General features: G+C 34.1%; 2 protein-coding genes across 2 annotated transcripts; both read right to left on the reverse strand.

Moving 5' to 3' along the window:
• Nucleotides 1–349: 349 nt before the first annotated feature.
• Nucleotides 350–3,342, reverse strand: LOC110794909 (membrane protein PM19L). The gene is made up of 3 exons (XM_021999880.2): nt 3,202–3,342; nt 2,083–2,260; nt 350–854 (listed from the first exon to the last, which is right to left on the reverse strand). Exons 1-3 carry the CDS (start codon nt 3,326–3,328, stop codon nt 632–634), a joined length of 528 nt encoding a protein of 175 aa, XP_021855572.1. The 5' UTR covers nt 3,329–3,342; the 3' UTR covers nt 350–631.
• Nucleotides 3,343–6,958: 3,616 nt separating this feature from the next.
• On the reverse strand, nt 6,959–10,115 carry LOC110796346 (40S ribosomal protein S7-1). The gene is made up of 6 exons (XM_022001414.2): nt 9,968–10,115; nt 8,928–9,012; nt 8,770–8,843; nt 8,558–8,681; nt 7,466–7,648; nt 6,959–7,186 (listed from the first exon to the last, which is right to left on the reverse strand). Exons 2-6 carry the CDS (start codon nt 9,000–9,002, stop codon nt 7,067–7,069), a joined length of 576 nt encoding a protein of 191 aa, XP_021857106.2. The 5' UTR covers nt 9,003–9,012; nt 9,968–10,115; the 3' UTR covers nt 6,959–7,066.
• Between the last annotated feature and the right edge of the window lie 6,710 nt (nt 10,116–16,825).

A 16,825-nucleotide genomic window follows, 5' to 3' on the forward strand; every position in this document is an offset into this window, starting at 1 on the left:
GACATAAAAGAAAATCGGCAAAAAATTAAATTAGTGTTTCCAAATTTTCCTATTATTTATTTGTAAATAATAATAATAGTAAATGAATTATTTATTCTTTTTTATTTTATTTTTGAGGAAAAGTAAATGAATTATTTATTGTAATATACCTAAAAAGTTATTACAATAAAAAAAAATGTAAATAAGTGAAAACACAGTAGGAGAAGAAATATTAAAACGAAATAACTAAAAGTGATCCAACGACATGCCAAAATATATCTTTTAATTAAGTACATCCAATTATACAAAGTGTTGTTTTTAGTCAAAACTCGAACATAGTACCATTGTTTTATGCACAAATATATGAATGTACGAAAATTAGTTAAAACATTAAAAACATCCATACATAAAAACGTCTTAGAAAGTACGAAGATACAACTTTCAAACTCCCTACGCACAACAAACACATGCATAGACGCATGAAATACAAAATGACACAAGATACAGGAAACATCATAACCTTCATATGTTCAAAAGGGATATGAAAAAACCCTAAGAGTCTGAAAATTATCATAAAGTTATAAGTGCATATTTTTCTACTCCCATCTATGGATAGATACTACAAGGGATAGCTATTACATAGGTTATTATTTCAAACCCTAGTTGTGGTTCCCTTTGGATCCACTGTGGTGCCCGAAACTCCCATGCCGTAATCATGTTCTCGATAACCGGGGCCATACCGGCTACTAAATAGACCGGCGTGAATGGCTAAGACGTAGAACAACTCGAAGAATGTAAGGATAATGATAAATGCTTCTAGTACTCTTAGCCTCCATCCTCTCCACCCTCCAATATTGATTTCTTTGCAAGCCAATCTGCAACCAGATTAGTGTATTGTTAACAAGGGTACACATTGCACAATGTCTACTGTCTAAAGTTTTATCGAAAAAAACTTATTTTGTCGGAAATAAATTTATTTTTGTGAAAAATGACTAAAAGAACTTATTTTTGCTGCACTTATATTATGTGAACTTATTTTGTTTAAAATAAATTAAAATAAGTCGAACAAAATAAAACCGTATACTAGAGTATATTGGGAGAATCTTAAATTGTTTTTGTATTGTGATAATTCTATTACTTTCATGTTTCTTAAATATTACATCATGGTTGACTCTACACTTTTGAGTTTAGACTTTTTAACACGTACTTAACACTAGTTCTAATTTGTGCCAAAAAGTTATTAAGAGTGGACATCTATAAAATATATATCGTTTACAAATCTAAAAATATCTCATCAAATGTCTTAAAATCTAACAATATCTCATCAAATGCATGTCTAGTGCACGTACATAGTATAAAATGTAAAATGTAAAATAGTGTGATACTCATGGAAGGGAAGAGGTAGAAAAACTTATATTAGATGATATACTTCCCTTATTTGAGTCATATTATATAAAGTGATCAACTTTATTTTTTGACGTGTCACGACCCTTTCAATTATATTAATTTTTTTCTTAATTTTAATTTTTCTCTTAATTTTAATTTTTCTCTTAATTTTAATTTTTCTCTCTATGTGTTGATCCCTAGATGTAACTCATATACTCTTTTAAGTTATAAGTCATTACCAAATTACTCCGTATTAATTTTTTAGTTATAACTCATTACCCCACCCCTATCGTATTCTAAGAAAATGAACTATCTTCTTATAATAAGATAGACTCACGCACATTCATATTCGCTAATTTAATTCAGTAATATACATATGTACTCCCTCCGTCCCTTAATACTCGACCTATTTTGACTTTTTGCACTATTTAAATAATTCATTTTGACCATATTTTATTTCTAGTACATGAAAATAAATGTTAATATATAATAATATGTATTATTGACTTAATCTTAATATATATTTTCAAAATATTAATATTTTTAATTTTTTTTATAATATTTAGGTAAAAAAATTGATGGTCAAAATTGTACATTGATAAGTATGTCCGGTCAAAACAAGTCGAGTATTAAGGAACGGGAGGAGTATAAGTCTAACATAAGAGATTCGTGAATAAGAAAAAAAAAAAAAAAAGTGTAAACCGATTAGATAATTACCCCATGGCAAGTGCGGTGAGGGCCCACGCAACGAGCGCCGACGATCCAGCAGCAGCAAGACTATCATTCCTCCATGCCCTAATGTGGTTAGCTCCTGCTAACTTGGAGACAACCCCAATTACTCCAGCCAAGATTGAAACGATTAGGAAAAATGATGTTGCCCCGTTGCCTCCCAATCCTTCATTTCACCCAATAATTCAATTAAAAAAATGGAATCCCAAAACAAACCAAATGAGAGTGGAAAACAATAGTCAAACGCCACATAGAAAATCTAATGATTTTTCAACCTTTCAAATGAAATGATATTCAAGAAAGAAGATCGTCTATATACCATTAAATCAAATCCATACTTACCTCTCAGATTGCAAAATTTTATCCAATACTCCTCCAATAATATAACTTATGAAAATGATAAAGGTCGCAACATATGACCTTTAAGCCGTGTCACCATGATGACATGACATGCTTATGTGTCATTATTTTAATTGAAAAATAAAATATTTAATTTATATAGTAAAAATATTATTATGACTCATAGCCTACGTGTCGCCTATATGTACCAATTAAACTGCGACACGTAAGATTGCGACAACTAAATGTTGTCGCAACTTGCGACCTTTATCATCACCCTATAACTTATGACTTGAAACATATTTTATCTATTACTCATTTACTCCAACTACATACCTTATGAGTTAAACAACTTTAAGGCCCAAACTTATATATTTACGATTTTCTTCTTCAATTTTATTCATTTAAGAATTATATTATGTATCTTTTCTATAAATTTAGTTAGATAAAACGCATAACCATGAAGTTAACCGGAAAAAAAAAATAGAAAAATATAACGCCTCCTTTTACCTAAACAAGTGTTTTTTTTTTCTTCCTATAACGTGTATTTCGTTTTTGTAACATAAAATATTTCTAACAGGTTATAAGGTTATAAGTCAAGTAGTACTATAAATAAAATAAAATTTTACATAAATAATATAAATTACTCAAAAATTATTAATGTAACTACCGATTATTGATTTAACTAATTTTATTTCTAAAAAATATTGTGACAAGTAATTATGGAGAAAAATAAAATGGTTAAGAGTACAGAAAAAGAAAACAAACCAGGATGATGAGTAGAGAAGTTGATGTAGTTATTGAGACACCAACTAGCAAAGCCAATAACAATAAGATACATAATCAAGTTCAAAAACAGCAATGGTCCCGCGATATTCCTTCCCACTGTTCCCATCTTTCTTCACTTAATTCACTTCCAACAATTATTATTACTACTCGATCTGATCTGATCTGATCTTCAAACACCCAACACTTTATCTTCTATTCTTTTATTTGATGGCAATATTCTAGCAATAACTTCAATCTTCCTGTTTTTTTTTCAAAGCACTGCTAATTACTAATGGATATATATATATATATATATATATAGAAGAAAAGCAGTTTATCTAAGCTGCTTGACGCTCTGTCCTTCGTTTAGGAAGGGCTCGAATATCGAAGTCATATTGTGCTGACACGATGTCTTCTGCTTTTTACACGTGTCCTTTCTGCTTCTCTTGCTTACATCTGGTTTGTGTGACTCACTACTTCCCATTACCTCCCCCCTTTTTACCCCATTTGCCTGAACAATGGCATTCATCAACTGAGGATTCATCATCCCACCGTCAGGACCACCACCACTATTCATCATATTTACCGTCACCGTCACCGTCACCGCCACCACCACCCAAACTCATGGGCTTCAACTTCCCCGCATCCTCAAATTCATCGTCATCTGTAAAGTGACTCATCATCGTCAAACTCGTCATCATCCAAGTCATCTTCAAGAGGCGGCACAAACTTCAAAGCCTTCCCGCCACCAGGAGGAAGCGGTGGCTGTTGCTGGTGGTTATCTTTCATCGGCGGCATCTTCATCCCCTGAAATTGAGGCGCCATTTTCAGATCTCCCATCCCCAGCCCTTTCATTTGTTGTTCCTGCATTTGCTGCAACTGTTGCGGACTTGGTTGCGGCGGCCCACCTCCTCCGCTTCCACCACCACCACCACCGCCACCGCTACCCTTTTGGTTCTGATTCATGTATTGATTGGGATTATTACCGCCTTTGCCGGCATTATCAGCGTTTTTCAACTGATTTTGCTGGTTGTTATTGTTTCCCCAAAGTTGTGCATGTTTACCCGACTTGTTAAGCTTCTTGATGAGAGTGGTCGGGTCAACATTTCCAGAAACCGTCGCTTTCTTTCCCTTGCTCTGCATCTACGCTTAACTTATACACCCCTGTTTCAAATAAAACCAATTAAACATGGGTAATAAAATTAATTAATAACTTCGTTCAGAATTAATAGTCGAGTTGATAGTGTAAATTGAAATTGGACTAATAACGTGACATCTACATACAGCCTGCGACACCGAGTGAGTAATAACTAGAGAAAAAAGAAAAAAACTTCAAGAACACATGAAATTCTTTGGAACGGTGAAAGTTTGTGATAAAATTTACGGATATTTCGTGAAATACCCTCGAGTTTTGGCGTAATTCATCAAACGCCCATTAAGTTTCGATAATACATAAAATACCCCTATTCCAAAACATAATGCACGAAATACCCCTATTTCAATACTAAATACACCAAATGTCTTTAATGACGTCATCAACCACATAATAAACCATTTAACATCTAATTAAACCACATAATCCCTAATTAACATTCCTAATCAACCCACCCATTTAAAAACCTAGTTAACCCATTCATTAACCCAATAACCCACCCATTTCTTTTCTTCTCTCTCTCCCCTTTCTTCTTCCATTAACTGACTAGAAAGAACCCATCAACCAGCCAACCATCACAACCATTTTTTCGACCCCTTATTTTCTCTCTCTTTGCTGAACTAATCACCACCAACCATCACCACCATCCCATTAACCATAGCTCAGCTCCCAATGCCGCCTTCCTCCCCCTCCCCCTTCCCTCATTGTGAACCCCATTGAAAGACAAAAAAACTCAATTAAATCGACGAATCAAGGAAGAGAAATAATTCGATTTGGAGATGAGGATGCATATTGATATCAACAACAATAGGTGTGAGATTACTGTAGCACCAATTTAAGAATTCGTAGATTAGAAATGGTGTTTTGTTTTTCAGATTTTTAATTTTAGTTTTTCTCTTCTTATTTTTCGTTCTTTGGCATACCATATTTGTTGGGTTCAATTAACGAGCAGTAGCAGTAGCAATTGAGCAGCAACAGTAGCTATTAAATGGAGAACATCAGCAACGACGAATAGGGAGATTAGAGCAACGTAACTAGAATTCGAATTTGTAGATTAACTATTAAATTTTAGGAATTAAATCACAAATTTCATATTCTTTTTCTCTTGTTCTTGAGTTTGTTCTTCAATTTTCAGAAATTGTGTTCTTCAATTTGGGAATTCAAATTCAATTTTCAAAGAAGAGAGGTAAATGTTGGGTGTTGCCATGGAAGCTCGAAGACAGAGAATATGAAAAGTGTTCATTTAATTTGTTGCCAGAAAACGTAAAAGAGGGAGAAAAAAATTGTAATCGTTTTTTCTCTCTCCTCTTGTTCTCTTCATTTTCAATCTTCTCAAACACAAAAATGGAGTTTCAGAGAAGTTGAGGGGTTGAGGAAATTGGCAGCCATGGAATAACTGGTAGAAGAAAGGGGGGAGAGAAGGAAAAAAACAGAAAAGTGGGTCAATTAGGAGTTTAGTAGATTAATTGGGGAGAATGGGTTAATGGGTGGATTAAGTTGGTTAATTAGGGTTGATGACGTCATAAGGGTACTTGGTGCATTAAGTTTTGGAATAGGGGTATTTTATGTATTATCGAAACTTGATGGGCGTTTGGTGAATTACGCCAAAACTCGAGGGTATTTCATGAAATATCCGTAAAATTTATCCCTCAAGATATTTTCGCCAAGGTGATCCTTTATCTCCGTATATTTTTATCTTATACTCTGATAGATTATCTACTATGATTGAAAATCAGGTTGAGAATGGTGATTGGAAGCCCATTTCGATTACTAAAAACATTAAAATTTCGATTTCTAAAATTTTTCATGTTTTTTTTATGCAGATGATGTGTTATTGTTTAGTGTTGGTTCTGTTAATAATACGAGTAGAATTATGAACACTCTTGAGAAGTTTGGTGAATTTTCAAGACTTAAAGTTAGTATGAACAAGTCTATTAGGAAGGAAATTGCAATATCTTGTAGTTTTAAAACTTCTACGTCTTTTTGGGCAGTACTTGGGAGTTGATATAAGATCTAATAAATTAAAAATCAATAATTATTTGGATCTTCTTAATAAGACTATGGACAAGGTAAGGGGATGGCAAGCCAAAATATGGCTGGAAGGTGTACTTTAATTAAATTGATTTTGAATTTCTATCCCCTTTACGTCATGCAAATTAATATTCTTCCTTCTACGATTACTTTTGCTTTAGAGAAATGTTGTAGAAAATTTCTATGGAATAAGGTGGATAGAAGGCGTTGCATTTCTAGAATTTCTTGAGATAAGGTAACCAAATCTGTGGAAATGGAAGGTTTGGGTATTCGTAGACTGAAAGAATGGAACATTGGCTTTATGGCTAAGATGAGATGGACTATCCTTATTAGATCGGATAAGTTGTGGGTTAGAATACTAATGAAAATTATCTAAAAAACTCTGTTTTTCTAGATTGTATCCCTAATAATAATCAATCTCCTTTATGGAGGAGGGTATTCTTAAAGGTCGTGAGGCTCTTCATAGAAAAATCTATAGGTTCACAGTTGCAATGAAAACCCAAATCTCAATTTTGATGATATTTGGATTAATTTTATAGATTGAATTTTGGTTGATTTTTTAATTTTTGATAATTAGCTTAATTGCAATTTTCTATTAGTAGCACTCCAAAAAACTTAAAATATTTGATAGAAAAGAAATTCTCATAATTGTGATAAGGTAGAACATCGAAACTTAAGCATCTATGGCAGATTGGCAGGGTATTCAAAAACTACATCCTTTCCACAAAGCTTCCTGTAGACACCAGAGAATGTCCCCAGCTTGTATTCAGTTTCATTCTTGGCTTTGGGATCCAAGTACACCTATCCATCACAAAGAAAAGAAGAAGAGATGTGAGCCACTACACACAACGAAAAATATTGATGAACTGAGCCAATCAAATTGAAAGGATTATACTACCTTCATGATCTTAAATATTTTTAAAATATTAATATTTTTATAAGTTTTTATAATATGTAGTTAAAGAAATTGGTGGTCAAAGTTGTGCATTGGGAAGCGTGTCTGGTCAAAACAGGTCGAGTATTAAGGGGCGGATGGAGTATTGATAAACTTAGTCAATCAAATTGAAAGGATTACACTACCTTCATGATCTTAGAGCCATCGAGACGATATCTGCAACGTTTGCCAACGATCTCAGCAGGCTGCACAAGATCCTCAAGAATGTTCTCGTGTACTGAGGTGAGGGTACGGGATCTGGGACGCTTGGCTGCGGAACCCTTCTTTGGGGGCCTCACAATTCTTCTGGTGGCAATGAAGACAACATCCTATAGACATTGCAGGATAGTAATTACTCCGTAACAAACTTTTTAAAAATACTCTCATCATTCTATTCAGTTTATGTAAAACTAAGAGTCTAACTTTGATAAAGGAAACCGATTGAGGAAAGCGCACTACAAAACAACAAAGAACCTTGAAAATTGCAAGCAAAAAGTAAAACAACTAAGAATTACTCACATTTGCAACCATATATAACGCCACCCAGTTGTAAAAGCAACAATCTCAATGGCAATGCTAAGAATTTCCACAAACTATGAAAGTGAACTAAGAATTACGACATTTGCCACCATATATAACGCCACCATTGAGGAAAGCGCACTACAAAGCAACAAAGAACCTTGAAAATTGCAAGCTAGGATAGCGACCAACAAAGGTTGTGAATGCACAACAATCACAATGGCAAATCAACAAATGATACAACAACAACAACAACAACAACAACAACAAAGCCTTAGTCCCAAAATGATTTGGGGTCGGCTAACCAAATCAACAAATGATAAGTCCCAAAAAGTTCCACAAACCCTAAAAGTAAAACAACTAAGAATTATCACATTTGCCACCATATATAACGCCACCAAGTTGTAAAAGCAACAATCTCAATGGCAATTCTAAGGAGTTCCACAAACTATGAAAGTGAACTAAGAATTAAGGCATTTGCCAATTGCCACCATATATAACACCACCATTACATAAAAAATAAAATCTAAAAAAAACAGTAAAAAATTAACTAGCACCCGAGTGCACCCGAGCCAGATGTGTTGTTCACAACACGTAATACATCATGATATTAACTAGCATAGAGATAGGGAAGGGTTGTGTTCTTCAGAGTGGGTGAAGTTATACTAATTCTAAACTTCCACAGAAACAATGATAAAACTAAGGCAAGTTGGGTTTACCTTGCCACTAAACTTCTTCTCTAGCTCCCTGACCAACCGGATGTGAATTTTGCGGAAAGCTTTTCTCAATCTGTATGGAACATGGACAACAATAGCCTTCTTGTTGTTCGAAATGTCAACTTGACTGCATAAAAGGTAAAAGACAACCTTATCAAACCTCAAGGCAAACAGAATTCGCATTGCATCAATCTAAAAAACTATGTATCACTTACGCAGCAGAGTTAATAAACAGATCCTTCAATTCATTTCCCATATCCTTGTTGTTGGTCTCAAGGTCAAATATTGCCTACACAAGGGGAAAAAAAGGCGCATTTATAGGTTTTCTGCAAATTAATTCTCAGTTGATGACATTACAATTTTCAGAATTTACCTGAGCAAGATTCTCCTCAAGGTCAGTTGGGTCAACACCCCTTTCTTTTTGAATCTTCCTCGAAGCAGTAAACATCTTGACAGTGCTGATGTACACACAAAATGGACAATAATCAGATACAACAATTTAACAGCAATGCTATCTTATTCGCCAGCATTCAGCTGTTTATAACACTTGAATCCAAATGGCACCAATTCACTACTGAACTAAACCTAAAAATCCCACCAATGCTCTAACCAACCCCATTCCCCGAACTTGTGCCCATTGGCGGAGCCAATATATAACAAGCCGGATCACTTGGCCGAAAAAATTGCATAATTTTTCATTAATTCGTATTAAAAAGTACTTAATTTAGTTAATTTTCATCAATTTTTTTAAAATGTGACCCGACTTTGTACAATTTCTGATCCGCCACTGTGTTGTGCCCTGCCAGAATCATACAAGGCTGCTATTAATCAAATGGCTTGACATTGGTGAATCTTTTCACATTTTCATTCATATCTACAAATCCAACTATTTCTAATTTCATAAAGATAATTCTTTTAACACCCAATATATTTATCATCGAGGCGCAAACAATTGTCTTTCTATGGCTGGATGCCTGGATTTCTATTCTAACAGAGGATCAAATTGGATTTACGAATGATTCCAGAATAGGTTTCTAACTTAAAATCCTAATAGAATGCAATATAATTAACAAAAACAAGGGCACGCAATTCTTTTCATTGGATATGAAAACAACATACGAACGACAATCTTAATGAATCTGAAATCAATCAATTGGAACCCAGACAAAATTGTTTCAGAAACATGGAAAAGGCCCAAAACTATCCGTCACTCAAAAGGTGCGAAATTTCCCACCAGTGAAACCAAATACACAAATCAAAGACGACATTCATGAACCCTAAAACACTAAACCTCAAAATCAGTCACCAAAATCTACAAATTAACAGGTTTCAATGAAGAACAAAATGCAGAGAACAAATCTAGAAATTAAAGGAAACACAATTGAAAGGAGAGAGTCAAGTGAGATTATGTACCAGAGTTCGATCGAGGAGAGGATAGAGAAAAACCCCGCGAACAAGAGATATGCTGCAACCGAGTAAACGGAGAAAGGTTGAAGGCTGAGAAGGGTTTAAGAGAGGAGGCCTGTTTTCTCTCATGGGCTTATCTGGTCAACGCCTCAACGGGCTGGAGACCCGTTTAAACCCCAATTCCAACCCGTTTCAAAAAAGTTTATCCCCAATTCTCCGCCCCCCCCCCCACCAGCCTGGGCCCTGGTTAACCATGTCTGTCTCTTCCGCACCTATATTTGTGTTAATATCCGTCTACTTTTTTTATTTAACAAACACCTAATAATATTTACAATTGAAAAATCAACTTTAAAAACATCTTACAATTAAAAATAACATATATAATAGAAAATATTCGAAACATATTAAAGAAATTGTTCAATTTTGGATCTTCTTTAAACGTTTTAACTCACGTAGGAATAGATATTTGGGTCGGGTTGCAGGTATAAAGCGGTGTGGGCAGGTCCAACACAAAATCCACACTCGCCCTATTACCCATCGTGGGTACAATTTATAACCCATCCTCGCATCATCACCCGCCAAACCTACCCCATCCACGTCTACCTGGGGATGCGGGGCTGATCTTCCATAAAACCTATGCACGAACATTCCTAATCCAAACTGTGTGAAGTACGACATTTACTCTGTAGTACACTTAGTTGAATACTATTGAGAATAAGCTCAAATGAAGTTGCAGTATCATAGACGGATAGACCAAATCAAGAACCATTTTCGCGTGAAGCAATGAAACAGTGTACTAGTTTGTTTAAGCGAGGCAACAAGGCTATATACACCTACATGCACTACCATTAATTTGTTAACACATCATTAAATCCACTAAAAAATGAGAACGAAAGATAGTAAATATGTCATTCAACCAATAGAAAAACATGGTATATAAGATGCTTTGTATACTAGGTGTATATCTAGTAGGATCCCAGTACGGAAAACGTAATATTTGTCCAATTGTATATTCCTGAAATAGTTTGGGTTAAGTATTTTGAAAAGTGTACTACCTTCTATCTATTCTAGTTCCCTCACGAATTTCTGGAGTTGGATACTTAGAGAATATTCTAGAAACGTGGATAGAGTTTATAAATACAAGTTCACGGGGAAGGTTTGGTGGCGTGAAGGTTTATGTGCAAGAGAGCTAACCTTGTGCTTTGCGATCACTATTAAATTATTAATTGACGTTCTAATTTTGCCTTCATGTTTATTAGTACTACTTTGTTTTCCGAAGTTTTCCCATTTACTATTTATATAGTTAAAATTGAAAAATGTTTTTCACTATTCTGTTTTTCCTAAGTGTAGTTTTTTTTTTTTTTTTTTTTTTTTTTGTCGACATAGTGTTAAAACAATATTGAGGGGGAAATATAATATTGTGTTGTATTTTGTCATTATGCGTGGCATACGCCTCTATTTATGATAATTCTTCTGTTCATAAATATTTTCAATGTTTGATATTTTTACACTATTTAAATATTTTACTTTGACTATTGTTGGTGATTTATATGTAAAATAAAACATAGTCATGTGAGATCTTGTTAGATTCGTCTCAATATGTATTTTCAAAATATCAATTTTTTTTTTATAATTTTTGCTTGTATAGAATTTAAGATATTGACGATTTAAATTGTGCATTGGCATGCGTGAAAGTGACAAACGTTGCGAGTATATATAAATTAACGGAGGAAGTACAAACTAGATATCATACGCTTCGTAGGTTTCCCAAGCCATATAAACTTTTATCTTATATCATATAGCTAAGATATAATACACTTCTACCATATACGATGCCTACTAGAATAGTTTTGAAGAGGAAGAAGACTTTGGCGGTGGTTGGCCCCACCACGCTGCTGCAAATATCGGGATTTTTATGGAGAAATCAGTTTTTTCACATCATAAGAGTTTAAAGATAAGTATTCTAGATGTTAGTTGGTGATATCATTATCAATCAAAAAAATTCATCATTTCCTCTTGAGAATAATTTCCGGATGTCGTATTTGGATGATATCTCTGTAGGGCTCGTTACAGACATGTTGTTTCATCATTGCAGCGCAGATAGCCAGATAGGAGAAGATGCACACGTTGACAGAGTTTTCTTCAACCGATATTGAGATTGATTGTACTGAATAATCTATGAACGTATATATTTCTGCTATGTTACCATGTTAAAATAATATTGTTGAATTCTTAAGTCATATAGACTTCTATTTTACTTCCTCCGTTCATTTTTACTCGCAACGTTTGTCATTTTCACGCATACCAATGCACAATTTTGATTTGATTTTTAATATTTTTTTTGACGGAATAAGAACAATATCATTAATAATCAGTCATACGTCAGCTACAATGATAAAATAGATCTGCATACCACAGATTCAAAGAAAAAACTTAACCATTACAATCAAAACAATTAATATTCTGCATCCTAAAGCACATTTCGTACTCCACCGCTTCTAGCTTGACGCGGACAGTGATTTTCGATGATTTCACATCTTTCCAAGTAGAGCCCTTCGCAATTTGTGCACGAATTGTTCTGAACGACGAGTTGATGATAAATCTTAAACCTGTATGAATCCAAATCTCCTTCCCAATTATTGAAACCCTACAAAAATTCTCATCCATGGATGAGAACCAATAACCTAGAAAACTCTAGGAAAAACCCAAATAAATTGGGAACAACCCAAGAATAAATTGGAACAAATCAACGAAAAAGAAACCAAACCAAGACAAAATATGAAGAGAAAACAATGAAAAGCAAGAAGGGTCGGAAATAGTCTAATTTCCGAAGAAATTAGACTACTTCCGGCCTAAACGGGCAAGAAAACTGAAACCCTAAAAGATGAGAGAGAAGAGAGAAAAAAAAGGAGAGAGAGAGGAGCGGCCCTTAATTAAGTTGTGTATTGATTATTAATATCTTTAAATCTCTTTAATTAAAAATTATGAAAAATTGATATTTTGAAAATACACATTGAGACGAATCTAACAAGATCCTACAACACTATATTTTATATTACATATAAATCACTAACAATAGTCAAAGTAGAATATGTGAATATTGATAAAGGTCCAAACGCTGCGAGTAATAAAAATCGGGGGAAGTATATCATATAGCTAAGATATAATACAACTCTACCGCATACGATATCTATCCTTAATATATAGTACCATTTATATAGTTAAAATTGAAAAGGTGGATTATCTAGCTTGATGGTATATGTACGAGAATATACATTTAGCTGTCAAGAAAAAAAGGTAAATAGTTTAATCAAAGGAAAATGAGAGTAAACTCATAGACAATTGTTTATGATATCAGTAGGATCCCTGAGAAAGATAGAAATAACAAGCACCTGCAGTGCACGGTTGAGTGTAATCCTTTGATGTAGAAGTTGTTAGAAATTCTCGTTAAAAGTGCAAAAGAAAAGAGTGAAAATGGGAAAAGTCTCACATTGATAACATGTCAATTTTATTCCTTGTTTATATTTTGGACATTGAGTGTATACTTGTTTAAAAAAGTATGAGAGCGGCATGGGTGGACACATAGCGCGCCGGCCGGCCGGGTCGGGCTCGGGTCGTGGGTCTTGGTTTACATGGAATGCGGTTCGCGGTAACACTCAATATATATTTCTCAAGTCCATTTTCATAAACACATACACATAAATTGCTCTAAAATTCTCTCTTCTGTTATGGCAAATATTCTAGTTTCCAATAAAGCTTGTGACACTACAAGAAATTATATCATTAATGACGGGAAATTCCGTCGCTAAAGGCCAATAATCGTTGTTTAATGACGGGATTTTTGGTCGCGAACCCGTCGTAAAAGGGGTCGTCTTTAATTGAAAATTCCGTCGTTAACTCATCGTAAAAGACATTTGCGACGGTTGTTCCCGTCTTTGTTTGGTTGTTAGCCCCGTCTCAAAAGCCTTTTGCTACGAGATTTTTGACCCGTCGTAATTAGGTTGTCGTTAAAAATACAAATTCTTGTAGTGTGAGTGCACACAATCCTTGGTGTCGTGTTAACCGTGGAAGACAACCGCAAGCGTTCTACTGCACTCGGGTAGCGCGAAATTCTTTTAACAGTGGTTCAGCCACTAATACTCTAATTTTTTTCAATATGTATTTCAAAATAGATTCATGTGAGATCTAATATTTGTCCAATTATATATTGTTGAAATAGTTTGTTTTAAGTATCTTGGAAAGTGTAGTACCTTCCATCTATTCTACTTCCCTCACGAATGTCTGGAGTTAGATAGTTAGAGAATATTCTAGAAATGTGGTTAGAGCTTATAAATACAAGTCACAGGCTAGGGAAGGTTTTAAACATGGTGGTGTGAAGGTTTATGAGTGTTGGTGTGCAAAGAGAGCTAACCTCGTGCTTTGCGATCACTATTATGACGTTCTAATTTCTTGCGTGCGTTCATGTTTATTCTCTCGTTTACTATTTATATAGTTTTTTTTTTTTTGACATTGTATTATTTACATAGTTAAAATTGAAAAAGTTCACATTATATGAAGAATATACATTCAGCTGTAAAAACAAAATTGTAAATAATTTAATCAGAGAAAAAACAGGAGTAGACTCATGGATCCTTGGGGAAATGAGAAATAATATACGCGCCATTGAATGTGGCAATATTTTAATGTAGATGTTGTCAAAAATAGAAATGTAACTCCTAAAAGAATAAGGTAGAAAACGGTTTAAGTATTCCAAAATAAATACAGAGATGAGTATCATGTGAAATCTTGTTGAATTTGTATCCTTACGCATGAAATGGGATGACATATCAGAGTTCGATCGACGAGTGTAAGGAGAAAAACCCTAACAAGGAAGAGAGGAAGTTGTTGCAACGGGTTGAAGGATGAAATGTATGGTTTAAAAGAGGAAGCAGACAGAGATGAGAAGATTGTGATAAATATGTTTTATCTCCGATGCTTTTTGTTTGCTCTCATATATATGCTTATATTGCACTATAATTTTATACTAGTACTTAAATTGAGGATTTGACCCAAATTAATAGTTAGACAGGGGACCAAACTAAATAAGGCTTTAAGCTCAGGTTAATAGTTTAGATAGGAAGCTCAAACTAAATAACATGCACAAATTACTTATTGAGATGGAAAACGGGTTTTGCTGTTTGGGTAGAAATCGGGCGAGATCATTTGGGTCGGTCAGATAACTTTCGGGTATATAGTCAATAACTTATTATGGAAAATTGAATATTTTAGACATCAAGTCATCTTTCTCTTCAAGTGCGATTATTTTTTATTCGAGTCAACTAGATTCAATTGTAGTTTGTTATAGACTTTTATTAGTCTTATAGTGAGTGCGAGTATATACAAATTAAATAAATTACTCAAAAGATTAGTTACTTATTGTTGATTAACCAGTTTTAGTTTTTAAACTAGTTATATAATCTGCACTAATAAAATGAAATTTACATGTCATTTTAAACATAATTTCAAGATACATCATACATGTAACAACCCGGGTACTTTCCCTATAAACTTTAAGTCTCAAGTGGTTTGTGTCCATATGAACATATATGACTCATATTGACACCCATTAATTTGGATTGGTACTGAGAGTCTGAGACTGGTAGACTATTGGTATACTAATAAATTGCTAAGAAAAACCAATATAAATTATTTGTGTTTTTAGTACTGACATATTCTATGTTGGTATTATAAATGGTTGTATTTGGGTCACTTGAAGTTTAATATTCCTTCGTATTGCCCTGCCTAATAACTACTCCGTCCTTTAACCCCTCGCACCGTTTTCCTTTTCGGGTCGTCCCTTAATACTTGCACCGTTTCTATAAATGGAATTTTTTACTAATATTAAATTATTTCTCACACTTACCCGCTAACCCACTCCATACAAAAAAAACATTTAAAAATTCACACCTCCACTGAGCGATTTCCTTCAATATTGCTTAAAGATCCAATAATTCCCTAAATACGTTACTTTTTAAGTTATTTCCCACCATACCGTCCACGTAAGCAAGGGAGAAAAAGAAATATTTTTTTTTTCCGGTTCAGCATTGAACCGCCATATGAGATAGCGGTTTCGTTTAAAAGCAAACCGCCATCTCAGATGGCGGTTCAATGTTATAAACCGCTATCTCAGATAGCGGTTTGCATTAAAACATAACCGCTATCTCAGATGGCGGTTTACTTACTTGTAAATTATTTTTAACATGAATTACAGTTTAAATAGAAATATAATATAGAAGTAACCTCTTGTGACATCAATTGTGTCTGTAGCTCAGTGGTTAGAGTGGGTTATTTCCATGTAGGAGGTCGTGGGTTCAAATCCTAACTAATGTGTTTATTTCTTTTTAACCATTTATTAATATTAATTATAAACATTTCCAATTTTACCTTATCAAACATTAGTGTCTGTAGCTCAGTGGATAGAGCATTTGTTTCCTAAGAAGAAGGTCGTGGGTTCGACCCCTAGCTAATGCGGTTTTTTTTTTTTTTTTACCATTTATAAATAGTACGTGATTATAAACCGCTATCTCAGATAGCGGTTTACTTAAGTCAACCGCTACCTGAGATAGCGGTTTAGTGTCGCTTAGTTAAAAAAAAAAAAGACCGGTTTTAATGCTGACGTGGACGGTATGGTGGGAATTAAGTTAAAAAGTGGCGCATTTTGGGAATTTGACGTTCTTTAAACAATATTGAAGGAAATCGCTCCACCTCCACTACCCTTACATATTTCACACTAACTATATTAAAAAAAAATACTCCACTATCAACTATCACCCATTAAATTATTAAGTCATTTCAAGTGTCTTAAACTCCGCACCAGTCAATCCG

This window comes from Spinacia oleracea, chromosome 6, assembly GCF_020520425.1.
Source record: "Spinacia oleracea cultivar Varoflay chromosome 6, BTI_SOV_V1, whole genome shotgun sequence".
Lineage (NCBI taxonomy): Eukaryota > Viridiplantae > Streptophyta > Magnoliopsida > Caryophyllales > Amaranthaceae > Spinacia > Spinacia oleracea.